We start from the raw sequence: 27,975 nt of genomic DNA on the forward strand, positions 1-27,975 counted from the left end.
GGTCTCCTTCCTCTCTGGATGTGAGGGCGATCTGGCTGCGACATCTGTCACCCCATTGATCGCCAGGGTTGATTCGGCTGATCTGGCTGGCTAGGCGGGTGTCCCCTTCCTCCCTCACCGCTCCATGTGCGTCCCTCCCGAAGCTGCGCGCTCGGTGGAAGAGGACGACCATCCCAGATAGAAGGAGTGTACCGTTCTTCGGTCAAGGGTATACGATAGCTGCGCTCCCCTGCTAGAACCTCCAAACAAGCTCAAGGTCCATTTGTAGGAGAACGTAGGGTAGTCAAGCTTCCAAGACTCCAGACACATCCAAGTAAGGCGCTGCATGTGGCAGTTTGCCATTCTTTTCGCATCATAATGCGAAATTTAAAATTTTTTGCAGCGTATTATATTCAACTGTATGTTCTTGTATGTGTGGGAGGAGAAACACAAGCATTTTATGATGTTGGAAAATCCAACATTACAGTACACCAATCCAACACAACACAGCATAAATATGTCTACCTGTATTTTTCCAAATAAATGTGTTAAGAGTTATCTATAACGAGGGTTGTCTAGTGCAACCCCAGCCACACACACCCTGGAAATGCAGGGGATCTCAACTAAAGCACCCATGACAGGCGGCCAATCTCTGCTTTAAAAAAACTGAGGAATGAGAGTCCACAGAAGTCTTAGGGGTGGGACCATAGCTGTCAACCTTCCCTTTTTTTGCGGCAAATTCCCTTATTCCAGCGCCGTTTCCCGCTGCTATCCCGGATTCTTAGATATCCCGTAGACTGTCCCCGGGACAGGTGAGGCTGCTGATCCCTTATTTTTGAGGCTGCTGGTCCCCTATTTTCAAATCTGAAAGCTGACAACTATGGGTGGGACTAGGGACTTTATTCTTCTCAGCCAAAGTCGCTGGGATGAGTTTTTTTCACAGATCTGTTCCCAACAGCCTACTTACTGAGGATTCATCCCAATTGCTTGGGGAGAGCTTATACTGAAGGGGCATCTCCACCCCCCATCGTTCTACCCAGACACTGAGGTCCTCCTTTGAGGGCCTTCTGGCGGTTCCCTCACTGCGAGAAGCGAAGTTACAGGGAACCAGGCAGAAGGCCTTCTTGGTAGTGGTACCTGCCCTGTGGAACGCCCTCGCATCAGATGTCAAGGAAATAAACAACGATCTGACTTATAGAAGCCAGCTGAAGCCAGCTCTGTTTAGGGAAGTATTTTTGATTGATGTTTTATCGTGTTTTTAATATTCTGTTGGGAGCCGCCCAGAGTGGCTGGGGAAATATATTATTATTATTATTATTATTATTATTATTATACTACAATGTCAGCTGCATGCTGAATGTAGAACATGACTGTGGTACAAGCTGGTGAGAGGTGAACTGGCCCTTGAGTGCTATCCTGATTATTATTTTATTATTTAATAGTCTCAATGGTGCCATTAAGAGTTGAACGTTGGCTAAATATTTGTGTCTTTTACTAGTTTCCGAATGTGTAAAGGTAGAAGAGGAAAGGCACTGAACACTAGAGGGCATAACCAGTGGTATTTTTCTAGAAAAAGAACTCACCATGAACACCTCCCTCCTTCCCTTAGAATGACCATGGCACCCACCTGAGAGGTGCTACATTCAGCTGGAAAAAAAGCACTGGGCACAACCAAATTTCACTGAATGCAGGGATTATTCAACACGACTCAAAAACATGATTTTTTGAAACACTTTATTTCGGGAAGAAGCCTCTCGTGACACAAAAGGAAACAAGCATTTGTTTAAAAAACCCCACAAAAGACCCCTAAGTAGAAAACATGTTAGGTTTTCAATACCCAATTATACCCGTTGACTCACATTTAACTTTGTACTTATTCTCCATACATATTTTTCCTTGGCTACAAGACACACAATGTTTCGTGTTTTTACTAAAGCGTTCCTTGGCTGTAGTGATCCACAAACTGTGCTAGAGTCACCGTGTGAGTAGAGTGGAGCTATTCAACACTGATACATTATTGACTAATCATCACAAATATAAACCAATAACCGGTTTTTATAAACCTCAACAACTTTATAAGCCAGTGTAGTGCTGTTGAATGTAGGAAACTGTACGTTTACTCTTCAAGCAGGTTTAGGATTGCAGCCTTAATCACTTGAAGAAAAACAAATTTAAGGAGGTCGAGGTGCCCATTCATTTAAGTGCAGAAGATTTAAAACAAACCTGTAGTACAGAAATGGAACAGGTGAGTGTATCTTACTTCAGAATAAAGTGTCTTTCACGCTCTTCGCACCCACCAGCTACTCTATAGCATGCAAGACAAATGGTTCAAACATGAAGAGGCGTCACAAACATTGCTAAGTGAAAACATTTAACATGTGGCATATTTGGCAGAGATGTTGCTTTTGGTCAGATCTCGGGGTAAGATACCGCTTGTGGTTTTTATCATTTTTTGTGAGACAAACCAAGGAGAAGTGGAAATAAGGCCATTTTATTGCTCTCCAGGGAATTATGTTGTCAATTCAAATTATAAGCGTAAGAATCCATGAAAATGTACTTCAAGCAGAGGTGCTCCATATGAATTCAGTGACAGTTGTGTCACTGTAAACTGCTACCAGGTAATTTTGTACAGGACTGCAGAGTTAAGCAATCAGACAATAGTAAAAGTAAAGGGACCCCTGACTGTTAGGTCCAGTCGCGGACGACTCTGGGGTTGCAGTGCTCATTTCTGGGCTATTATCAATCATGATCCTTACATTGCAATCCTTTACATGCCTGAACATCCTATACATGTACTGAACTGAAAAGGACTTTCAGGTAAGAGAGCCAACAGGATTACAGCCTAAGCAGTTATTGAAAAGTAAATGCCGGTGGGGTTCGCTCCTTAGTAACTGTGGTGAGAACTGCAGCTTAATAAGGAAAACATATTAGCAAAATTAAATATAAGCTAAACCATTTAATAATTAGTAACTCTAGTGTCCTCGTTTAAAAAAAAGTTCTAAATGAAATAATCCTCCATTAAATACTGGCAATTTTGCTTTCCATTGGAGGGGACCCTCCACATATTTTTCTAAACAGTATAAAAGCAAAAGTATGTTTCTGTTTGTCCCAGTGCCTGAAGCAGGAACCAAAGAATATACAAATACCACAACAGAGGATTTACAAATACCATGTCAGTAGTAAATTGATTTAACAGGTTATAGTTATCTCATTGATAAATGAATTTTGAAAATTGCGTTGTCACTGCAGAATTAAAAATGGGTCAAATTTATCTCCTTCCAAATTCATCTGTCTCATATAGCAGCCACCGAGGACTGCAATGAAACAGAGCAAGGCTTTGTGTAGGCTCTGATAAGAAAGTATAACGACTTCTTGGTCCATTTTGTGCTTTACTACAAATAGGAAATACTGGTCAAATATAGCTCATGTACAGGAGAGAGGGAAATAGCTGCTAGTCTTGTGTTTCCATGGTTGCAGAAACCAAAACTACGTACGAACTTTCCCTCAATAACAAAGGGAATAGGGGAAATGAAACAGTTGGTGGGATAACCCCCAAATGCTGTTATTTTGGGGTAGGGAGATAGCAACTGTTCAGCTGAAGGCAAGTGATGAGTTCATATCCTATTACCTTCTGGAGAGAAAAAAAGCTGATTTCCCAAAAGTTATGGAGTTGGGATGTTGCCTGTGACAGGTTAGAGCAGAGGTAGGCAACCTGGGAATGCATGTTACACCATCACTGACCACTGGCCATGCTGGCAGGGGTTGATGGGAACTGGAGTCCTGCCACATCTGAAGGGCTGTAGGTCTCACATCCATGCATTAAAGAACAATGCAGCTGTTACGCTTTTTAAAAAAACTGACAACACCTTTGTTGCCATCCTAGCTGTTTGATTGCCAACTTCACCCTATGTTTTCTGTGAGAGAATCATCCATAGCTCTGCTTTCAATTTCCCTCTGCATTTCTGTTATCTGCCCACCTCTTTCGCTGGCTGTGTGGAAATGCTTGAAGCAGAATTGTTTGTATTTTAGTGAAGGAGTGGCCAGACACCACAATGCAAAAAGAAACGGAACTTTCCTTCAGCTTGTCAGCTGATCATCGGAATGGGAAGGTGCTGACACACAATTTTAGCATGCCTACTTGCATCTCCTGCCCTCATGGATGACGGAGAAGGTGCAATGGCAGAATATGGCTCCAGACACAGCGTGATTCCTACCACAGATTGGACACAAAAACGTAGAAAAGATGCTCATTCTATACTCAAAAACTGCCTAGACAGAAACACCCATCTAGTGGCTTTGGGTAATTATTTCTCCCTGAGAAAGAGCCTTTTCTGTGAGCTGAGCTCTTAATCCCCATTCCTCCCACCTCAATTTAAAAAATGATGTATCATTTCAGCTGAACACTTGCCAAGCAGGGCAGTCTCCTTAAAACCTTTTCAACTCTTTGTTTTCATTTAAAAACAATGCATAGGTTTGAATCTGCCATTTTCTATACCATGTTCTGCTGTATAGCTTCAATCTTTAAAATTCTGGCTTACTGACATCTGCTAAAATCTGGCCATTCTAGAACGGCTGGAGCTCGATCCTAAAATTACAGTATATAAATATGCATGTCAACTCATTTCTTAATGTAAACCTCAAATTATATAAAGGATAAATTTTGTCAACCCTGTAAAAGAAGTCGCTAAGCTGCGTTTCCAAAAAGGCAAGCCATAAAAATGAAATGTAGGCTGTGTGGAATATAAAAAAAATATTTTAACTTTGCTGCTGGTATTTATCTTAATACTCCATTTATATTACTCTATGAACCAGCTTTGTCATATTTAATATTGCTTTAAATATTATCCAAGGGCCTTGCTACTCTTGCAACCCATATTGCTTCCCACTGAAGGATGACTCCATCTGTAGATGGTTTAGTTTGCATTGTGGAAAGAGGCTAGAATGAAGAAGCATGTGGTCAAGTTAATTTCCTGCTGTCACAAGTCTTTCCCTTTTCCAGTTTACATAGTCAGCAGTGAGAAGCTTATCCTGGACCAAACCAATATGAGCTGTATGTAGGGAACAAATGAACACTGAAAAAATAGGCTGGATCTTTTCACCTGCCAAATTCATGTTTTATATGCAAGGATTTGGTTTTTCAGGTTTGTTCAGAACATACAAAACTCTTATCTGCAGCCTGAAGGAAAAGCTTTACTATTCTATCTTGCTGATCAACTAGCTGTAACAATTCTCAGTCACATGAAGAACAAGGAGTTCATGCCCCAGTTGTTTTTATGATTTACTACAGCTAAGACGAGACCAGTAACATGACTGTGGCTGCTGAATTATGAAGCTGAAAGGCGGCTCTGGATACTAAGCTTAACAGGTTATTTTTCCAACATACCAGGTTGAAAATTTAACTTTATAAAGTATTTGGTAAATGCCCTTATGTCTACCTGCACCATATTTATATTAAATACTGCTTCAATCTGCTACATTTATTCACTTATATAAAAAAGGCCAAAAAAAGGAAAAATAGTTTTCTTTTAAAAAGTTACAAGTTCATCATATAAAAATGCCAAATAAAGCAAGGGACCCACAATACTAAACCTGATATACAAATGTGTATTGGTTCTATGAAAATAATTGCCCAATCACATAATAAAAATGATAGAAAAAAGGTCCAAGATTTGCTTTCAAATACATACAACTAAAAATAAACCCTCTTCGACGGTCTTGAAATTTCTTGGTCATACAAAAAAACGATCGACAGAATTGCCAGCGTATAAAATATTGCTGGAGACAGTCTTATCATTGGTCACTGTTCGTGCAACGTATACTGCAGCTCAAGAGTTCAATGGTGAGCGCCATATTTTGAAGACCAGTCAATTCGTCCATGGACTGGTTGAACTGGAGGTGGGTGGGGCAGCAGACCTGGTGTGCTTTTCATAGGTATGTTAAACGACGGCCTCCCTATATGAGGTCTGACAGACTTCAGAGAAGTGTATTCTACAAAGGAAAAAGAGAGGAAGTGTGAAAGGAGAGAACGGATCAGGGGTTAAATTCAGATACAGAATCTGGTGACTTTGACCAAAGGATCCTTAGAGAATTTCAAATGGGAGGGGTGATTCAGAACTCCTGTGCTCCCTTGCTCTGAGAAGTTAGGAGGCTGTCCAGAGTAGTGTGAGAGATGTGGAGAATCAAGAAAAAATTGTGATTGCAGAAGGCTCCACTTGACCCTTCCATTAACGGAAAGCTTTTCTGGATCCAAACCATTGTCACCAAATCTGAATCTGAATGAATAGAGTGGTACCTTGGTTTACAAACTTAATCCATTCCGGAAGTCCGTTCTTAAACCAAAGCATTCTTAAACCAAGGTGTGCTTTCCCACAGCAGCGGGGGACTCAATTTACAAATAGAACACACTCAACAGGAAGCGAAACATGCTCTGCTTCCAAGGCAAAGTTCACAAACCAAAACACCTACTTGTGGGTTTGCAGCGTTCTTAATCCAAGTTGTTCATAAACTAAGCTGTTCTTAAACCAAGGTACCACTGTATACCAATTTGATAAGCAGAGCTATTCTTTTTTAAAAAAAATAATATACTTTAACTAGCACGCAGAATCCAATCCACAACTTTCTATGCAGATGCTTTTAAACTATCTTAGTTGAATGCTTCTGAAGAAGTCAACTAAGATACCGTAAGACCTGCTCTCTCACTTCACATATGAAAAATAAAACAGGACAAAGAGTTGCCTCACTGGAATAATAAGTTACGGTGTTTTTGAGCTACTGCTCTAGGTTCTGTCAAGGGCCAAAGAAAGGAGTATTTTAGGTTGTTTTTTTACTGAAATGGCTTATTTTCTGCTACCACTAGTTGTGGGTAGAAACACAGAGCTTTGAGATGCTCTCAATTCCCTGCTTACATTGTTGAATCCTAAAGTTTAACCAAGTACTCTCTGTGCTAGAGGTAGCCAACATGGTGCCCTCTAGATTTTATTGGACTTCAGCTCCCATCTGCCCTAACCTGCATGGTCAATTATCAGGGATGATGGGAGTTACAGTCCAACATTGTTGTCATCACAAGGTCTAGAAATATGATTGCCAGGGGAAATAATGATAATAATAATAATAAAGCCAAAATCCTTAGGACACTGAATTCTTGTGTGAGAGGTATACAACTGCAGAACAAACAGGGTCTGTAGTCCTAGAGGAAATTCAGTCTGCTGGTATTCGGACAAACAGTGGCTCTTTTGTATCAGCCATTTCAACTACTGAAAAAAGATTAGATTTGCAATATTAGCAACTACAGGCCCTGTCCCTCGGTTGCCATGGAACTTCCCCTTCATCTGATCTCCCCTGCAGCTTTCTGTATATTCTCAAAATCGGCTCCAGAGTGTTGGAGGACTTTCTGGAGCAGATTTTTTTTTTTTGGGGGGGGGGGAGCAGGAAGAGAAGAGGAAGGGGAAGTCCCAGTGTGTGAGTACAACTCCATGTATCTGACTGGGTACTGCAAAACAAAACATGGGAAGCATCCCAGAAAGCATGCCTATCTTTCTGGAGTTACTCTTTAATCCACAGTGGGAAAGCTGGTTCAACAATTGCCCCTCTTGCGCTTTGTATGCACACCATACATTTAAAGCATGACCCCAAAGAAGCATTGGGAACTGTAGTTTACCCTTCACAAAGCTACAATTCCCAGCAGCCTTCCCAAACTTCAGTTCCCAGCATTTTTGGGATGTGTGTGTGTGTGTGTGTGTGTGTGTGTATGTGCGCTTTCAATGTCGGGTATGCAAGCAGCCATGGTCATACGAACAAGATAAAGGCTGAAGCCCAGGCAGGTACGGACTGCAGATAGTCACAGATGAAGGGCCCTCATTTTGCAGTGCAGTGGCATTCTTGCTGTGCTCCCCAGCACCATTTTCAGAAACAGAAAGAGCTTACGAGACGGGTCTGAAGACGATGCATCAATAATCGGCGCTAACTGAACCCTCTGGCCAGCAGAGCCAACTTCTTTCTTCAGAAATGAAGGGATGTAAGCACCCCTTAGCCCACTGGCTCCTGTGTTGCCTGAAAGAAAATCGGAGGTCAATGCAGTAGGCCAGTACAAAATTTCACAAACAACCACAAACAACCTTTATTTTTTCCTTAAAAAATTTAATCCAGTTATTTTCATTCATACATATATATATATATTCCAGTTAATAATCCAGCCAATGCTTAATCCAGTTATTGTCTTAAAGTCCCACCCCATGTGATGTGATAGCTTCCTTTTCTGTGATAAGATGGTACTGTCACCAGAAAGAGTTGAAACTGCGCCAGCACTGCGCCACACGTCTACTTGTCCTGTGCATAGAGTCCAAGTGGCTTTCTGCTTGACCCACACTTTCTAGGCACAGGTCCCAGCAGTTTCCATCTTGCCCTGCTCCAGGGAAAACCCACTGCTTAGTGCTAAATCAGAGCAAATGTCAATCCAGAGAAAACCTGGATTGCCATTTGCTCTCACTGAGCACTAAAGAGCGGTTTTCCCCAGGGGAAAGCAGTGGGAAGTGTGGATGAGCCCTAAGTGTCTGAATTGATTCTTCAGAGACTTTTATCTTTGAAAAAAAATCTGATATTTTATGTATATGATGTCATGATCTTCAGTGTAAAACCAGCAGGAATTTACTTTAATTTATGCAGAAGTATTAGGGAAGAAATGTCACTCAACTCAGCGGGACTTACTTCCAAGTAAATGTGCATGGATCAAAGCTGTGAATAAACTTAGGATCACAGCCACTTTACCCTGTTTTGTCTGTCTTATGCAGTAAATACCCAGCAGCCAAGGATGTCAATACATCAAACACTGGATCACTATCACAAAATGCAGTCAGCAAACAGGTCAAAGTAGGTAGAACTAAAAAAGAAGAAGACAATTTTTCTTTTCCTTACTGGAGTTCAGCCTGGTGATCCCTCCTGCCACCACCGATGTCTTTCCAGGTAAATTAGAACTGGGCCATGGATTGGACGGGATGGAATCTTTGCTTGAACTGGAGACTAAATTATTTCTTGTGCTTATTCCTAGAAGAAGAAGTAAGATGCTGTAAAAATGCAGCAGGAATACATTTATTTATATACATATCTCGCTCGTCAGTTGCCCATTGATGACAAGCGCTTTGGGGTTGTATTATACCTTGCTTTTGTATGTTAATTTCATAGATATTCCACACAATTAGGTTAAACATGCCTAAATGTGAAGGGCATTAGATTGTGGTTGCTGTCCACGTAGAATGTAAGCTGAGCATGTTCTAGTGAGAGACCAGAAAAGAACCAGCTGCAATACATGATGGGTTTGGATATTGGGAAACTCGGGGACAAACCTATGCCAGGCAATGAAACTCAGTATATGGCCTTGAGCAATTCACTAAGCCACAGTTCAGCTTACTTCACAGGACTGTTTGAAGCTAAAACACAAATAAAACGCGTTCTGAGCAACTTACAGGAAGGATGGTATAGAAATGTAACATTATTTTACAACCAATCATAAACTCGAGACAGTTTGATCAACACCTAATCAACAGTCAGTAATAAAATAGTTTCCCAAACATTTTTTGTTGCTAAATATAAAGTTTGCAAAAATGCATTTTGTAGCAAATTTAAGGGAAATGGCTTAATGAAAACAAAACATATCTACTGGGATGTAAATCCCACTGAAGTCCCTGTAAGTGTGGTTAGGATTGAAGCTAATAAGCAGTAGGATGTCTGGGACTAGAGGTTACTCACTCACGTCAAAAGTGAGTTATCATATTTTACGAAGCGTCATAGTAAATATTTATTTTTACTAACCAGGTAAATACCTAGAATGTTTCAAGTAATGTTGTTTGGCTGCAGAAACTTGCAACGTTGGTGTGTCCTGCCGAAGATAGGAAGGCGCGCTGTTCCCAGTTCCTAAGCAAGCTGACGGCTTGAGATCCAGGATACTTTCAAATCTGAAACCAAAATCAACCAGCCATGTTTATACTACAGGATACAGCAGTATGTATGATACAGCAGTATAGAAATACTTCTATGGAAAAATAAAGAAGAATAAGGCCAGTAACTTGCCTACAAAGAGCTTCATCACTCTGCCCTTTGTTTTTAAGCTCCTTTCTGGCAAGTGAAGAGTTAACACCTCCATCTTCCAGGTCTTCCCAATCCTCAGAGTCTTTTAGTGTCCCGGGAATGTGACCCCATCTACGACGGTTCTTTGGTTTAAGTTCCCCATTTGTCTTCTCTGTCCCAATGTCTGCTTTCTGACATTGCGGGAGGAAAATAAGAAAACAGAAAAGCATGTGAAGATCAGAACTGCGGTATGAGCAAAATAAATATTGGAAGTGCTTCCAGTGGGCAGAGAATGGGCCTTTGGCAACAGGGCTGTGATTTTACTGCCAAAATCTGGTCTCACTGGCCACCACTCACTTTCATTTTCTCTTCTACGGTTTCTGCCAAATAAATAAATCCCCATTACAGTCGTACCTTGGAAGTCGAACGGAATCTGTTCTGCAAGTCCGTTCAACTTCCAAAACATTAGGAAATCACAGTGTGGCTTCTGATTGGCTGCAGGAAGCTCCTGCAGCCAATTGAAAGCCATGGAAGCCCATGGCTTACTGCCTCACCATGGGCAGGAGAGACATAACTACCTGCTCAGAGCAAGGTGTAGCATGTATCTTGAGAAGTTGGGTCTGCACGCGTCATCCAAATGGGGAGACCTCCAACTTCACTTGATGGTTGTACCATACTTCCTCCCCAAGAAGATCATGTATAACCATCAGTACCCAGATGTTCAAATGAGTAGAAGTTTGGATCCTTCCTAACAGGCATATTTCAATAAACATTCCCCATGTATCAGTAGAGCCAAGGTCTGCCCCACCTGCCTGCTCTACACTAAGGAACTCTTGATTTCCAATTCACTGGAGACCAAGTCAAGAGTTCCCAAGACTAACGCAGAATAGATGGGAGAGGCTGCGGCATTCATGCAACATTATGTAGCCTCTGTGTTGAGAGCAACTGTGGAAAGATCAGCTCAACACGAACAAGCTCCTAGCATCCAGAAACAAAAAAGAAAAGTAGAAATCTGTTTTTGCATTTGCACTTAAAATCACACAGCCAATCCTATTTAAAATACAAGAGTGAGATAATGTCCACATTTTAGAAAGGCAGACATCTCATCCAAGACTGTGTCTTACCTGCTGAGGAATCTTATTGTGAATTTCTGGCAAAGCCACCTGGCTAGGCTTGTCTTCTCTTAAATGGTCACTCACGGTGGTGTCTGTTTTGTAGGGGTATATCAGGGAGTGGGAGGGCTGGTTCTGCTGGAATGGTCTGAAGGAAAGGCGAACTTGTGCTTTAGGAGGAGGCTGTGCTGGTGGAATGGGTTTCATGTGGACTTGTGCTTTATCAGGAAGGTCTCTCTGTTGCTTTCCCAGCTCCTGAGTAGAGCGAGAGGTGCCCAGTAATTGGCCAACCTGGAAGTAAGGATATCGAAGAGCCTAAAAGTCAAGGGAGAGAAATTTTTTAAACAAGGAGAGTCAAGCAAGCAGAAACAGGCAGTTTCTCAGTCCCAATATCTAGGGCTCTGTGCATGCCACAATACCACCTAAGGGCAAGGAAGACCCAAAATATGATAGCACATGCAAAATTCAACTTTCTAGTAGTTGCTGCTTTCATTTTTTATAAAAGTAGGTTTCTTAGTGCTACAAATATATGCCTGTTGAAATCTCAGAAGGGAAACGGGTTGGTCTTCCATGTTCTGCAACCCTCCTTCTCCCCCTCCACAACAAAACCAGATTTATGCAAAAATGAAAAGCAACTCATCCATGCCACAAACAATTTTGCAGTTTGCATAACGTGTTTAATCTGCACAATTTACAAATTATACGCAAAATCTGGAATGTCTGGGTGCAAAATTTTAATTTTTTTAAAAAAATTATGGTGTTGTGCACAACCCTCCCCACACAGTCTGTATGCCCAGAGACTTCTCTCTGGCATAACTCATATTGGGCTACCTTTTTACCATGGCATTTGACACCTGAGAAATGTTTTTTTCAGGATGCACGCTATTCCAGTGACCGCAATTTATTTTTAACAGTTTTTTAAATTGCTGTAACCTGCCCTGGGACCTTATGGTGAAGGACAGGTAAGAAATCATAAACATAATAGACAACATCTCACTTTATTAGGGCCCTTTGATTAAACCAATTAGTAGTGCATGTTAATCAATTAGTGCCAGGCAGCTTTTATTCTCAAAGTATGAGTTTTGTTCTCACTGCTTTATTTCCACTGAAAACAAATAAAGGATCAGATAAAGCTGTCCGCCCTGCTGCAGTTTTTAAGAGGTGCTGATGTGAACACAAATCCAATTCCATGTGCTCCTTTTCTGAATAGCAAGGATGGGAATGCATAGAAGAAACAAAGCGAGGTATAGAGTTAAAAACTGCAATAAGAAATAGAGAAAAGCAGAGCTGTGTCAGCAGTGGGTGAAGAGACTTGAGACTTCCCTGAATCAGAAAAATATTCCACTGAGTTGGGACTGGAGGTGGGAAATAGTGGTCAAAACCAACAGCCTGCAACACATGTTTTGAACTCACTCTTCCATATAACCTTTGAAAGTTCCTCTGTTCCTCTGAGTGAGCTGTCAGCAAGGCAGAGAGTTGTAAAGACATATTCATGAAAGAAGAGCAAACCTGGCTTGCCGTTGGCCGCTTTTTGGGGTCCCACTGCAACATGTCTCTCATGAGCTGTATTGACTCGCTGCTTGCATTAGGGATGAGGGTCTTCAGGTTGTTTGGGACGCACTGAGGCCAGCGGAAATTCATGGTGCCGGCAAGCTGGTAGCCTTCAGGCCAGTCATTCTGAAAAGGACGGAAGCATGCCTGGTCAGGAAATGAATACCCATGTAGCTGGTGCAGCCTTGCTCAAGATGCCACCCTCATGCCCTCATAAGCAACGTTTCCAACATTGCATTAAGGTCTGGCTGACTAATGAACTGATCCTGGGATAATTGAAGCAAGCGGATCAGCTCACACATTTGAAGGGGCAGGTATGAGGCTGAAGTGATCCCAGAGAATCAAGAGCACGTGAGAAGACCAGGGAGTCCTAACTCATGACTAGAAAGCTGGAGGGTGAAGTGAAGGCAATGACAGGGTAGAGTAAGGCAGTCCTAGGTTAGCTGATCACCGCCATATTTTGGCCAGGCCACTCAATAGGTAGACCGTTGTCAGGCATTTTGTTTCTGTTATTCTACTGCATTCATTGTACCTTTATTGTATCTTTCTTTCTCATATCAATATGCACTATATGCTTGTACACCATTTAAGCAATGTGTGTTCTCTTTCGCAGCACCAATGCACAGTAATGTCAGCCAGTTCCTGGCATAGAATTCTTATGGACAGCAATTCAACAATAAAGAATGACTCCAAGCATATGCAGAATGCTCTCCTAAAGTTTGAGCGGTCACAGCTTCCTCTCACGCATGCTGAATTCCACTGGAATTAATTCCAAGGCAGCACATTTTTCTTCCCTTTGCTCCCCACCATCCCATACAATGTCTCCTTTTTAGTACAAGTTACTATTTTTTCTATCAAGACTGTATAAAACTGGAGACATCTTAGCAATCAGCTATCCAGTGTCAATAGCAGAAAAGAAGTTGAATAGTAGGGGGGAGGGGAGAACAGAACATATTCAGAGTTATACTCCTTCATGTGCACTGAAGACAGGCTCACAGTTACCTTTTTTGGCGTCCCCAGCACTTGGCAAATCTTGAAAATAGTATCAATTTCGCTAGCTCCTGGGAAGAGCGGCCGGAGTGTGTAAACCTCTGCCATGATACAACCAACAGCCCAGATATCAATGGGAGAACTATAGTTAGTGGATCTCAAAAGCACTTCAGGAGCTCTGTACCTGAAAGCCAAAAGCGAAGGGGAAACACAGCGGGGTTCATTTACAAAATATGCCAAGCAGAACCTTACACCAGACTAGTACATTTGCACTGGACAGCAATTGCAAAAGGTCCCTTTCTCTCTGCCAGCATGGAAACAAGAGCCTCTAAAATGTTTCCCAACCCAACCTCCCTCCCTGAGCATCGCTCAAGGTAAGAAGCTGAAGCAATTTTATTCAAGGGTTGCTTGTCTTGTCTAGGGCTTAGATCTTCCCCAATATATCCTCTGTCTTGCAGGGATAATTAACCCTTGAAGTTCTAAACTATAATCAAAGTGGTGAGGTGCTGAGCAATTGTTATTTATTTTATTTGTAAATCACCTAACGCAGGACATTCTCTAGGCCAGAGCTTTCCAAACTGTGTGTTGTGACACACTAGTGTGCTGGCCGCAATGTGTAGGTGTGTTGCATACAGGTGGTGCTGTGGTCTAAAACCCCATAGCCTCTTGGGCTTGCCAATCGGAAGGTTGGCAGTTTGAATCCGCACGACAGGCTGAGCTCTCGTTGCTTTGTCCCAGCCCCTGCGAACCTAGCAGTTTGAAAACATACCAGTGCAAGTAGATAAATAGGTATTGCTGTGGTGGGAAAGTAAATGGCGTTTCTGTGCACTCTGGTTCCAACACAGTGTTCAGTTGTGCCAGAAGCAGTTTAGTCATGCTGGCCACATGACCTGGAAAGCTGTCTATGGACAAACGCCGGCTCCCTCAGCCTGAAAAGCAAGATGAGCACCACATCCCATAGTCGCCTTTGGCTGGATTTAACTGTCCAGGGGTCCTTTACCTACCTTTTACCTTACCCCATGCTCTTCCCAGGGCTGGAAAGGGGTTAGTTTACCTCCGTCCTGCTAGTATAACTGAATTACTTTTGAGAATTGATGCACATCTAAAAAATGTGTCACCAACATGAAAACTTACAATCAAGTTTTAAAGCGTCCAAAATTGTTAGAAACCACTGCCATCAAAATGTGAGCAATAAAACCAGTAACTTAAAACTTGAAATACCAGCTTCCAGGAGTGTGGGTGAATTTATCAGTAATCCAAATTGGCAGTAACATAAAGCATTGAACTCAAATTCCATCTAATGCCTGGCTAAAGAGGAAAGTCTTAACCTGGCACTGAAAAGTTGTTAGCGTCAGACAGCTCTTAATTATTCCCAAAAATCACATTCAGAGTGGAATAGAAGTAATCTTTAACACCACATACACAGCCATAGCCTACTCAGTGTAGACCCATTGACATTAATAGACCTAAATGAGTAGTGTTCATTAATTTCATTTGATCTACTCTGAGCATGAGTAAAGGGAACACAGCTTAAGGCATATGAGCTCAAGTGTTTACCATCTTGTGGATACGTAATCTGTGTAGGGAGGTCTGGATCTGATTTCCCGTGCAAGGCCAAAGTCTGCTATCTTCACAAGTTCCGGTCCCATGCAAAGGAGGTTTTCAGGTTTCAAGTCCCTATGGAAAAACCCTGTAGTTATGAAAACAAACATTAGTCAGTCTGTTCTGCCGCCCACATTTTCATTTCATTGTGCATGTTTGCGTGGTTAGTTACTAGCAGGCTTGTCGACTGACCGGGAAAAAAATATCTGGCTTTCCCACTCCTCTTCAAACAGTGGAAGAAAACTGCTGCGAGCAGTAGATGGAAGCTTTTTACGGCATGGAGATAAAGGGTGATAGTCAATGTTAATCATACACAGAGCAAACCCATTGAAATTGAGAGACTTAAATTAATTTATTTCAGTGGGTCCACTCTGACTTATAGTTGGGGAATCACTCAAATGCTATAATTTGCTCATGTACACAGAGCAAAAGCAGTTAAAGGCATAGAATGTTGGAGCCGGGGCGGGGGATATAAAGATCTGGAAAACCTAATAATCAGTGGTTAATTTTGAGAAAGGGGTGCTAAAGCTCAGGCGTGTTTGGATGGTCTGTTTCCTAACCCCAAAATGTGGCAGCTGGCAAAGGTGACTCAGTGTACTCTGCATATGCTATGAGGTTCTTTATTTTAGTATTACTTAATCTTCCAGGGCTGATTCCTGGCACAGCAAACAGAATCTGAGGTCAGGTCCCTGCTCAAAAGACCTCCTGCTAGAAATTCATTAATAAAGCATTAAAAACTCTTCCATGCCACAGGAAAGGGTCAAACCAAGTGGCACAGTCCAAAAAGAGTTATCAAGGCACACTTGAATTGCTTTACAATCTAGTTAACACAACAGCAATTAATTAGACAAAGCCATTCTATCAAATCATCCACTTCGTTTTCACTTTATGAAACTGTTTCATGTTTCTGAAACTGCAGTGCATTGGAAGTTACAAGGAATGAGTTTATTCAGGAAATAACAAGCCCTCACTCCGGTTACATAATATCTGACCCCATCTCCTTTCATTGCCGCCATTATAACACTTTATTAAGAGAAGTTGCCAAGAGAGTAAACTGAGCTATTATAAACCACAAAATGTTCTCCTCTAATACTGCTTTATATTTTGAGGTGAAGATCTGACCAGGTAAAATATCTTTTCTTTCTTTAAAAAAAAAAGTGTGAAAGGTAATAATTTCTCTTTCACACTCACTATCACTAAACATGAAGAAAACAACGATAATCACACTTAGCGTTACTATTGTGCAAATGTTCAAGACATTTCAAATATATCAGTAAACCATGCAACTGTATTATTACTAACAGTACTAACAGTTGCATTTATCACTATACAAACAAAGGTCTCAAAGCGACTTAACAACACGATACAATACAAGGTCAGTATTATTATTGCCAGAATTGCACAGAACTACTGTGGTCTGCGTTGGCTTCAGAGACGGCATCTGGCCACACAACTTTCTGTCTTCTTTTGCAGCAAAACAGTCTTGGCAGCTTTCCTTGAACCCTGTAGCTCCTGCCTGGGATGACATCCCATGATCAACCCATAATCCTCTAACAGGGGTAGGAGGTCAGTTTAACAATAGAACTGTTCATTCAAATAACCAGGCTTTACAGATACATTTTGTGCAGCTCAGTCTTGTTGCATGTTTACCCAAAAGCAAGTCCTGTTGACTTGAGTGGGGGCTACACCCCAACAGTAAGGATGTTTCCAGCTGCAGCCTTAATTAAGAATTGCAATAAATGGTATAATTCTACAATAAATATATTTTGTTTAACGAACATTAGCCTTTTTGGAACACACTGGAGAAGAGTGTGTTTTCAGCCTCACTCATACCACTCTCGACAAGTCATGTTTACCTTCCTGAACGCAAACAAAAAACCTTTAGTGCCTGCTCAAATATTTCTTAAGTATTTGTTAATATCACTTCCTACCATGCCATCAATACAGTCACAGATACTCATCCAATTTGGCCTTTAGTCAGGTCTTACCGTGTTTGTGTATGAATGCAAGTCCTTGAAGAATCTGATACATAATATTCCTGACAGTAGATTCGGGAAATAATTTGTTCCTGTAAGGTAAAAGTATAGGAGGGGGATTTATGTTCACACAAGGGAGTTCTTAGCTGTACTTCTTTATTTACTGGAGATACAGTCGAAGGCTAGAATGGATACAGTTATACAAGCAGTAATAAGCATGCGTTTATATATCCCTTATTGGAGGAGGACGTTCTGGGTGCCACAGTGCACAGAGCAGGAGATCTGCAGGCAGAGGTGTTCTGCCCAAGAAGCAGGCATCCTCATTGCACCCATGGAAAGATCTGTGGTTCTTCCTCCACCACCGCTGCTGCAATGGCAGAGAAGGCAAAAAAGAGCATGCCAGGAGTGGATATGGGTGGGCTCCACTGGATCTAATGACCTCCCATTCCTCTAACACACTCCTGGTTTGAGGAGAAAAGTATGCCACACCTGGAACTAGCATATTTATTTTCTCTCCCATTGATAGCAATGGGAAGGGATTTTTGTTGTTGTTGCAGATTGCAATGCTGATGGGGAATCGGAAAAGGAAAAGTGACCCATCATTGCCTTCAGTCTTAATCAGATCTGGCACCGTGTCTGCCTTTGATTCGTCCTCCTGTTCCTCCCCCCTTTCGGATTGCTCTGCTCAAAATTCTACTTCACAGCGCCAAGAGGCTCTCAGAAGCAGCTTATAAAATATTCTCACAAAAAAACCATTCAAGTCTAGGAGTACCAGAACAAAATTACATGCTATACATGTGGTGCCAGGATTATTCAGGCAGCGTTTCCTGTCCCCATCCTTGGTCCTTCCGGGCATTGTCACTGGATCATGGCCTACTTATCACCAGTTGCCAGGCAAGGACCTCCAAGACAAGAAAGTGGGAGCTGAGCAATCTCAGTTCAAAAACCTAAATATCATGCTTATAATGTACTTGATGTGATTTCGCTACCATGAATTACGATTGCATAGTTATAGTGCTTGGTGAATAGTAGTTCATGGTTTTGGTTAGTTATACTGGATGGTGGGGGTTTTTTTTGGGTGGAAATCAACATACCTTTCTTTCATTAACTGATAAAGGTTCTCCTTCATGTATTCAAACACAAAGTACAGATTATCATTTTCTCTGATAACTTCTTTCAGTTTCACCACATTGGCATGGTTGAGTTTCTTCAAGGACTGGGAATGCAAGATAAGACAATTACAGACACTGTTGAAACAGGGCTTTAAGATAAGTGACAATGAACGCTTGTCCCAGAAACATAAGTTGAGATACTGCTAAATTTAAGCGCCTGGCTGTTAAAAAGTTCTCAGACTCTTAGAGTCAGTTATGACCAATGTTCCTCTGGCCTTGTAAAGATGAATGCTGATAGTGGGCACATTGGCACAATCCGTTCTTCAGCCGAGAGGCACTCCAATTCCCCGGAGAAATGTGCAATGCTGCCCAAGACAGCATCTGACCATGGACTTTCAACCACAGCTCTACCCGAAGCTGAAGGAATCCAGTGCAAATTTTGGATTTACGCACCTTAACTTCTCGAAGATTCATACATTCTTCCCAGGAGTAGAATTTCCTCTTCATCCTGTGAAGCACAAAGTAAGGAAGTCAGTATCACAATCTGATACTACTCATGTACTAGGTCCATGAAGGAATAAATGGAAGCTCACAATACTCAGAGCTGTGCTTCTTTTATGGCTGGGATCCAACAACCACCCTAATTCTGCATGCCCAACAAGGTCTTTGGGCTTGTGCTTCTTGAACACTGCCACTGTCACATGGAAACACATTTACAATACTAAGAGGATTTTTAAAGCACATATGGTGGTGGTGGGAGGAAAAAAACCCCCCCACTGTGCACAGGTCTAAATGGTAGCTCTTTGGCACTCCACCCAGTGGCGTAGCGTGGGTTGTCAGCACCCGGGGCAAGGTAAGTAATTTGCGCCCCCTAACCCGGTAGGGGCAGAGAGCTGCGAGTGCGAGCGCGCCCCCCCAGATGTTGCGCCCGGTGCGGCCGGCCCCCCCTGCACCCCCCACGCTACGCCACTGACTCCACCCATATGCTAGGCCAGCACACATATTTTTTTGTTTTTGTTTTATTAATTAATCTGTATTTTTGCTCCTTTTGGCTTTAAAGAGGTTTAAAAGCCATGCAAACCTCTGATAAGATCATTGAGGCACTCATGACTTGCAGAAGTAGAATTACGCAAAATGAGAACATGGTATTCTTCTTTGCATGTGATTTAGGTCAGCTTGCTGAATTTTTTTTAAAAAGCACACAACCATATTTCTTAAAGTTTATTGTTGTCGATTTTTTTTCCTAAATAAGCATTGTTTTATACCGCAATTTATATTGAGGTTTTCAGCATAAGGGGAAATCTTGAGGTCTTGGCTGTTTTACGTTCAGGGTAAAGGGTTTGATCTGATGATCCTGTCCATTCCACATTCTGGAGATCTGGAGATTTTGTCTAAAGTGTTTGTGTTTTCCTATATGATACTTCAGTTCTATAACATGTATACAAATATACTGTACCATCTCCTCAGCATTGCCCACCACCAAATGCAAGCGATTGGGTAAATTCATTTAATACAAGCACAATGTTCTCCCTACCCACAGATTTCCACTTTTAGCTGGAAAATAAGCCAAACACCCTTTAGCACAGAGTCTGGGAACCTGTGCCCCCCTCAATGTGGTTGGACTCCAGCATGACCAATGGTAAGGGATGGTGGTAATTCATCAACATCTTGAGGGTCACAGGTTTCCCACTGCTGCTCAATCAAAATGAGACTTGAAAGAACAGCATCTTATTCAAACAACCCTGTGAAATGATGACCAGGTAATCCTTATGGTGATGTAAGTGCCACATACTCCCAAAGCCATAAATATAACTGGGTCAGTGGCTCCTTCTCTCCCTCTAGCACAAGAAAAAATATGGAATATTCTCTTTTTCTCAATGAAGGGAAAAAAATCAGAACCTCTCTCTCTCTCTCTAGTAGAAAAATGCCTGAGAAATTGCTGATTTGTGCTGAAACAAGGCATTCTGGCAGCAGTTCAAAAATATTTCAAAGCAAACCTCAACCTAAACTACGGCTACTAAACATATTCTAACTATATGATGCCTTCTACTAGTTCATGTGCAGTTGTTGACAATCGTCTACCCTAAAACAAACCAAAAAATAGCTGGATTGTGGCTAACATTATATTTGGAACACGCCTGCAGTTCTAGTCATCTCTGCCCATCAAAACATGCATAGAGCCAGGACATTTTTTTAAAAGTACTTGTGATCCAACTAAAGCTGAGGATCAGGAAATTAAATAACATTTGGGCAAAAAGTATGTGGCAAAACACTGAAACTAGCTCAATGTGAAGACAAAGCTTCCTGCTTGCACAGTGCATTAATCTGCAGTGCATGAATTGTGGATGAATTTGATGCCAACCTTCCCAATACAAATGCATTGCTGCTATTTTTCTCCGGGCTATTCATTTGTTATTGTGGTTCTGAACAAGTACATTGTGAAATACTGCAAGCTGTACATAAACAATACATGCACAGACAACACATCCACATTGACATGGGAGTCAAAATCCCATCACAAGCCATCTGGTCAGCTGGACAGATGTGACTGTAACATACTGGTTGGTTACAGCCACGGCTTTCTATATTCTGTGCTAAATAAACTTGCAACTAGGCAACCAAATTCTGCGCAGAAAAGCTGAATGTGGATAATTGAAAATTTATCTTTTCCCATAATTTATTTCGTTGCAGTGAGATGAGAAGCTATTAAGGGTAGTGTAACTCCATCACAAAATTCCAGTAACTTCAGAGATTTCAACAGGCATGACCTAGCCACAAAAGGCTAGAAAGCAGAGATTCTCAAGAAGCTGCAGTTTAACTCAATACCAAGTCCTACAGGTCTGCTGAAGAGCAACAAACACAGATCCCTGGTAGTGGCCTATCAAACATGCTGATATTTGTACCACATCACACTGCTTCGGACTCCCCCATCCAATGGATCAGGCCCAGTTTCAAAGCCAGCAAAGTTGGATTCCACAATCTTCAAACACGTTGTCAACTTGTAGTCACCTACTATTTAAGCTGCACGGTGTCTCCAAAGAGTTAATGCTGAAGTTGTACAACATACGTGAGCCTCTTACCTCTTAATGGCGATCAGCTCCCCTGATTCAATACTTCTTCCCAGGAGAACAGAACCGTAAGTCCCATCTCCCAGCTGTTTAATAGTTGTATATCTATTCATGATGGAGATCCTCCAGAATGCAAACTCATTTCAGTCCCTAGGATGCCGTTTTCCACAGCTGCATTTCCTCTCAGAGTGAAGTTTTTCCAGTGGCAGCACAAACACAAAGCATCTGGAACAGTGTGAATGTTGTCCGGGCTCATATTTTCAGGGATTGGCTTTGCGTCTGTAAAAATACAGGGAAATGCTAACCATTTTCCAAGCCCAAAATGTCTGGATATTCTCATTTCCCTGCAATGTGGCTCATAATCATTATCTGTGTTTTTCCTGGTCTGCCTGAAGACAGGGGATCAAATGAGGGTGTGGTGTGCTCTACTGATAAGATGGCCCACATGAACTACTTAATGCAATTTATACTAGCACCAGAAACTGACAAAATTATAGGCACAAAAATATGAACTGGAAGAATGAATTCAAGAGAAAGTTTGTTAATGACAAAGACATAGTCCTGTCAATTCTGATAAAATAATGCACTTTAATTTATAATAATTTCTTATCATCAAAATCATATTTAGATGGATAGACCAGACAGATGCAAGACATAAATGGACAATGTTATCCCAGCATAACATAGACCAATGATTAATCTGATTCCAGAAGGTTTAGGATTATCAACAAGACCAGCTGCCCCTGTCTCAGATTCAGAAGAGAGATGAAAAAGAGACTCATTATTCCCTCTTGTCTACCATCTGTCAATCATTTTCTTTATGATTAGGTCAGCTTACTTACAGGAAGGCTAAATATAATCTTATCATATTCAAATGATACCTCCATAGTTGTTGTTGGTTTTTTTTTAAAAAACAAAACAGTGCCGGGGGGGGGGGGAGCACTTGGAAAATTCATGCACCACAGTGTTTGTTTTCCTGTAGCCAGAAGGAACCCTATGTCAGCCTTCATTATTAAAAGATTAGCAATGGGTCGCTGACTCAGAGCACAGTAGATTTTCTTCTCAAACGTTTCGTAAGATGTTAATAAATTTTCAACATATTTATTTAATTGCCACAATGAATATATTTTATTGAAGACAAACATTCATCACGGGTCAAAGATGACAAGCAAATAAATCTTTTAATATATATTTTTTAATCCGAGTATTTTTGTTCCCTGCTCTTCATCTTTAAGGAAGAAGCTCTTTTAAAAAACACCCTGCATTGTCATTTTTCTTTGGAAAGGAGCTTTTGTTATGAAACTGTGTGTTCAAAATGGTTCTTAACAGAGCTATCACTCACTGCTTTTTACTTCTGCTTTAGTTGATGAAACTGTGGAGCGTGGTCATTCGTTATGTGATGTTTGTGCCTAATTGTGTGATATGCTAAATTCATGGCCAGAGGCTACAGACTGACTCTCTGCACAGTTGGAACCATAAGCGGGAAGGAGGTAGGGAAGTGGTTTAAAGTGTCTGCTGCGTGATAAGTGACCATCTGATTCTATGTACAGAGAACAAAATTCATATCCTCCCTATGCTACCCAGGCGGGAATTCTTTTGGTCCAGCAATGCACACCTGGAGTTCTGCCACACACATGGATAGAGGGCCACACTACATATATATCACTTTGCACAGACATAGGACTCTTGGTAAGGTACATAGTTATCCCCTGGTCTTAATTATTCTTAACTTTCCAAGAAAGCTTTTGTCATTTTAATGTAATGGACCCTGCTTCAGAAATGTCAAATAGCATCTTGGCAAATGGAAATTAATCGTGTTAATGTCTAAAAGCACTCATTTTGAAAGCCGTAATGGAGACATTTTAGTATTTTAATTCTAACCCCACCCTGCAGCAAGAGTTGAGCATCAAGGTAGCAAGCAAAAGCAAAGTCAGTGGTAAGGATACAAAAGGAACGTTTCTTGTTTGGTGTATAACGTGAAAACATATAGGACTCAATCCCTGGTCCTAGGTTTATTGATTTTCATGAAAATAAGACCTATCGTTTAAATGAGGCTTCTGAGTCTAAGTGCTCAAAACGAGTGTAAAATTTCTGCAGGTTTCAATGGGATCTCAGCCAAACGATTCTGAAGTTAACTGGTTTGCAAATCTGAAAGTGAAAATGGCTACATAAGGCAAAAGGCAAAGGACCCCTGGATGGTTAAGCCCAGTCAAAGGCGACTATGGGGTGCAGTGCTCATCTCGCTTTCAGGCCAAAGGAGCCAACGTTTGTCCACAGACAGCTTTCCGGGTCGTGTGGCCAACATGACTAAACTGCTTCTGGTGGAACAGGACACTAGGATGGAAGCCGGAGCACATGGAAGCACAATTTACCTTTCCGTCACAATGGTACCTATTTATCTACTTGCACTGGTATGCTTTCAAACTGCTAGGCTGGCAGAAGCTGGGACAGAGCAATATCATCACTGAGCAGATTTGAACTGCTGACCATCTGATCGGCAAGCCCAAGAGGCTCAGTGGTAGACCCCAGTGCCACCTGCATCCCTTGCTATATAGTATACTAGCAGTCTTGCATCCAACAGTTTTGAAACCAGAGGTTCAAAACAGCACAGTTTTGAAAAGTTCAGTCCACCAACATGCATGTCCAATTTTATCCAAACACAGGGGAAAGCCTGCTCCTTCATCTTAGGAACCATTATGCAAACCTTGGTTACAATAACTAAAGGTGTTCAAATGCATAGCGATTTGGTAAACAATCAACATTCCAAAATATATAGTAGATAACCATGAGAAAGCTGAACTTTGCTGGCAATTCCCACAGTTAAGAGTCATGCAAATGAAAAACAAAACAAAGCGCTCAATCCCATCACAGACAATATGATTAATTTGCACTGGGGGGAAATCAAGAGAAATGCAGAAGGATACCTCCTGTTTGTTTTCAAGTGACTCCTACCTGAAAACTAAGTACATAAATGAAAGTGACCACAAAGCAAAACACAGTACTCATGATTACAAGATAGACAGACAGATATAGGCAAAGAAGATGTTCTAGAGATATTCTTTAAAATAATGTTATTTGAGGTTACAGAGTCAGTTTTCCATAGCGAGTACAATGAGTTTCGTAGTGAAGAATGAATGGATGACATGGTCACATTCATGCCCCTTCCCTGTCCCCAAAGGGCCAACAGACACCATCTGCTCAGTAAGGAGGAAGCAGCATGTGTGGGAGGCAGGCAAAGGCAACATTAGCAGCCTGCTCCAACCAGACGGTCTCCTTCTCTTGCTTCTCCTCTCAATTGTACAGTAAATTGTAAACTGCCTTAGGTGCCTTGGCAGAAAGGCAGCATATAAATGCAATGAATAAAACAAAAATCTCAGTATTCACAGCAACAGCTAAATGTGAGCAGTATATGGGTCATGATAATTCATTACAAACCAAAAAGGCCTTGTGTAACCCACCCTCTAGACCTCTCAGAGATCATGTTTGAAATATGCAAGGAAAAAATGCTATTTAAAGGTTTTGAATTGATGCTTTCCCCTACATTACCTAATTAATAGTGAATATCTATTAAACTATGTAAATTTACAACTAAATATAATATGATTTATGTACTGTAAATAAAGAGACAGCTTTGTATATTTTATTTGGGTTTTACTAAACTTAGAATATCTTACAGATGCTGCTGCCCAATATATAACTTTGCTGGTGACCTGTGTTATTCAGATTATTTTTAAGAAACAAGTTTTTTTTTTAAAAAAAAAACAGAATTTATTATTATTTAATCTGTTCTTTAAGAGAAAATTAGTGATTACATTATATAGTTGTTGCTTTTAGATCAGTTTTTATTTTTTATCCACCGTTATCACAAAATAAGCATTTGTATTAAAATACTGCCAACAAATCACACTAAAAGGCTACAGAACGAACAAACAGAAACAAAAAACTATCAATGTCTCTACATCCTTTCCCACAGTAGATAATAGGCCGAATCAGAATATTCTTGCAAGCAGACAAGTTTTAGGCCTCTTCTTGAGATGTCAAAATAGTAGCAAAAGTCATCTTTTAACAATTCAAAATGTAAGCAACAAATGAAGTTTCTACTCTTATTTTACTCCTTGTCAGACATGGAGGGATGGCTAAGATCTCAGGAATTTGGACAATAAACAAAAACCTGAGGATTAACCTGATTTTACGAAGCCCCCAAAGCTGTCATGTCTGTGGGACTGAGATACAAAATTTACATCAGTGCTCCAAAGGAAGTCTGTCAGCTTCACACGCACCCTTTCAGGAGAAGCAAGTCCTGCAATTGCTGGAAACAAGATTAAAAACTACAGTTGTATAGCCAGTACAAACCCTGCTAGTGGAAGCCGTAGATTCTTCCATCAGAAGGAAACCAGAGCAGAGGCAGACTCATCGCACTCATATGGGCAAGGGGAAGCTTTCCGCCCACCAAGAGAAAAACATACTGTACACACACAAAAGGAAAACGCGGCCACTGAGCAGGGACAACCAAGAGCTTTCCCTGGTAAAAGCAACTCAGCAGCTCCCCCGTATGGCATTTAGTTAGGCAAGCACAATTTTTGTCTTATTTCCTGGAAAAGCAGCAAGTTCAATGCATGCAAGCCTAAGATGAGCAAAGCTTGGCCCCTGGACATTTTTTCAAACATGCAGCAACAACTGGGAATGCTGAACTTGTCATTGTATCAGCCAACACAGCAGGCTTTGAGGGAACAGTGGTAGGATCGGTCAGCATTGCACAGGAAGGCTTGAGCTTTGATACATATCATTGTAGAAGCTAAGCACAACATAAACAGTGTTTGTTTATATATCACTATGCACAACACTGGTGCCTTCAATGTGTATGACTTCTTCATAGAGCAAGGAAAGATGATAGGCCCATGTCACAAAGAATAACCTGAAATTCAACACAGGAGAGGTAATAAAAATGAGGAAGATGAAGAACAAGGGATGAGCAGGTATTCAGTTCAGTCCTGTCTTGTTAGGAAGAGTACTTTAGGCCTAGTATCAGCAAAGGATGAAGGCTGGACAGTTCAATTCTATGCTTACTTGGAACTAAACCCCACTGCATCTAACCAGACATAATTATATTAAGCACTGCAGCCTAAGAGAGTTTTTTCCTTTTTAAACGAAACCTTATCGTTTACTTGCCTGTACAGGAATTGTGACAGAATGCCATAGGATTGGGAAGATATAAATTTCACTGTGGAAGACCCTACCTACAATGTTAAAAGGCCAAGGAAACAGCCACCTACACGATGGGTGGACAATCTAAACCTAACAGCATTGCTTATGAGGATTGCAGGAAGCAAACAGCAGAAAGCGATGGGAAAGAACTTGAGACGGAAACTGAAAGATGGATGCAAAACGCTTTTGTCAAGAGAGGGAGAAGTTCAGCTTATCAGTTTCTCCGTGAATGTAGTCCAAAAGCTGAAAAAAGGGAATATATATTTGGGTCTGTCTTCCCAGATGCTGTATCCAAATCTGTCGCAGGCTCCTCATGCAGCCAGCCCGCTTTCCCCTTAGTTGCACCCAGTGCTTTTTTTCTGGGGGGACGCATACCCCTAAACAGGGCTGAATTTAGGGTTGATGAGGCCCTAAGCTACGGAAGGTAATGGGGCCCTTTATATGTCCAGCTGTCCTTTGTCAACAACAAATTGTCACTGTTTTTTGTGTTGAATATATGCTATATGGTAATTTATGAACCTAATAGGTCCATACACAACACAAAACACTTTTGCTGTATGTAGGATTTATTTCATTTGTTTTTTTATCTTATATTTTGGAAATGTACATCGTTTTCTTTTTCCTTTTAAGATTTTTGGGGGCCCCCAAGAGAACGGGGTCCTAAGCTATAGCTTGTTTAGCTTATATGTAAATCCGGCACGGCACCTTAAACATTTGGTGAATCCAAGTTTGGCCTCATTGAGCGGCAGTATTTCAACATGAGTAGGAAAATGAGAGTGCCCCTAAACATTTTTTTTTTGGAGGGGGAAGCACTGGTTGCATCTCTAGAGAAAACGGGAGTAGCTCGGGTGGTGGGAAGGCAATTGGAGATGGGCAAACACTTGTCGCTTAGGCTGCCTCCTTTCGCCACTTACCAGTCAAGGAAGGGCTACCGAGGCCCGTGGGATTTGCTTGTGGGAAACCATGCTTAGGTCACGCACATTACTCAGTTTAAGGGGAGAGCCAAAGGCCTGAAACCACACAAAGTCCAGATGGTTGGTTTGGTTTACAACTTGACACCCCCCAACACCTCTGTGTGCTTAAACGGCCCTCAGCTACCGCGAACTACAATCCCCATCGCACACCACGGAGCGACGTTTCTGAAAGCCTCATCCCAGCCAATCACCGTCCAGCTGAATGCTTAAAGAACGCTTTCGCAGCTCCCGGCCTACACTGCGCCGCCTACACTTCCCGGCAGGCAGCGCAGGGTAACGGAAGACCAAAAAAACAACCGTTAGCGCATTGCCTTCTGGGTACAGTAGGTCCCTCCTCTTCGCCACAC

At 41.5% G+C, this 27,975-nt stretch overlaps 1 protein-coding gene across 2 annotated transcripts; it reads right to left on the reverse strand.

Annotated features, from left to right (window-relative positions):
- Nucleotides 1-1,696: 1,696 nt before the first annotated feature.
- CILK1 (ciliogenesis associated kinase 1) lies at nucleotides 1,697-27,752 on the reverse strand. Of its 2 annotated transcripts, none has more exons than XM_080998009.1 (14): nucleotides 27,569-27,752; nucleotides 21,462-21,728; nucleotides 18,835-18,889; nucleotides 18,364-18,485; nucleotides 17,282-17,361; nucleotides 15,249-15,381; nucleotides 13,704-13,875; nucleotides 12,660-12,827; nucleotides 11,163-11,465; nucleotides 10,042-10,229; nucleotides 9,784-9,926; nucleotides 8,890-9,018; nucleotides 7,903-8,028; nucleotides 1,697-5,967 (listed from the first exon to the last, which is right to left on the reverse strand). In XM_080998009.1, the coding sequence occupies exons 2-14, from the start codon at nucleotides 21,560-21,562 to the stop codon at nucleotides 5,813-5,815; spliced, it is 1,875 nt and encodes a 624-aa protein (XP_080854135.1). In that variant the 5' UTR covers nucleotides 21,563-21,728; nucleotides 27,569-27,752; the 3' UTR covers nucleotides 1,697-5,812. The 2 variants fall into 2 exon arrangements, with proteins under 2 accessions (XP_080854135.1, XP_080854134.1); XM_080998008.1 differs by lacking the exon at nucleotides 27,569-27,752 and adding an exon at nucleotides 25,803-26,568.
- Between the last annotated feature and the right edge of the window lie 223 nt (nucleotides 27,753-27,975).

This window comes from Podarcis pityusensis (assembly GCF_964106645.2).
Source record: "Podarcis pityusensis genome assembly, chromosome: 3".
Lineage (NCBI taxonomy): Eukaryota > Metazoa > Chordata > Lepidosauria > Squamata > Lacertidae > Podarcis > Podarcis pityusensis.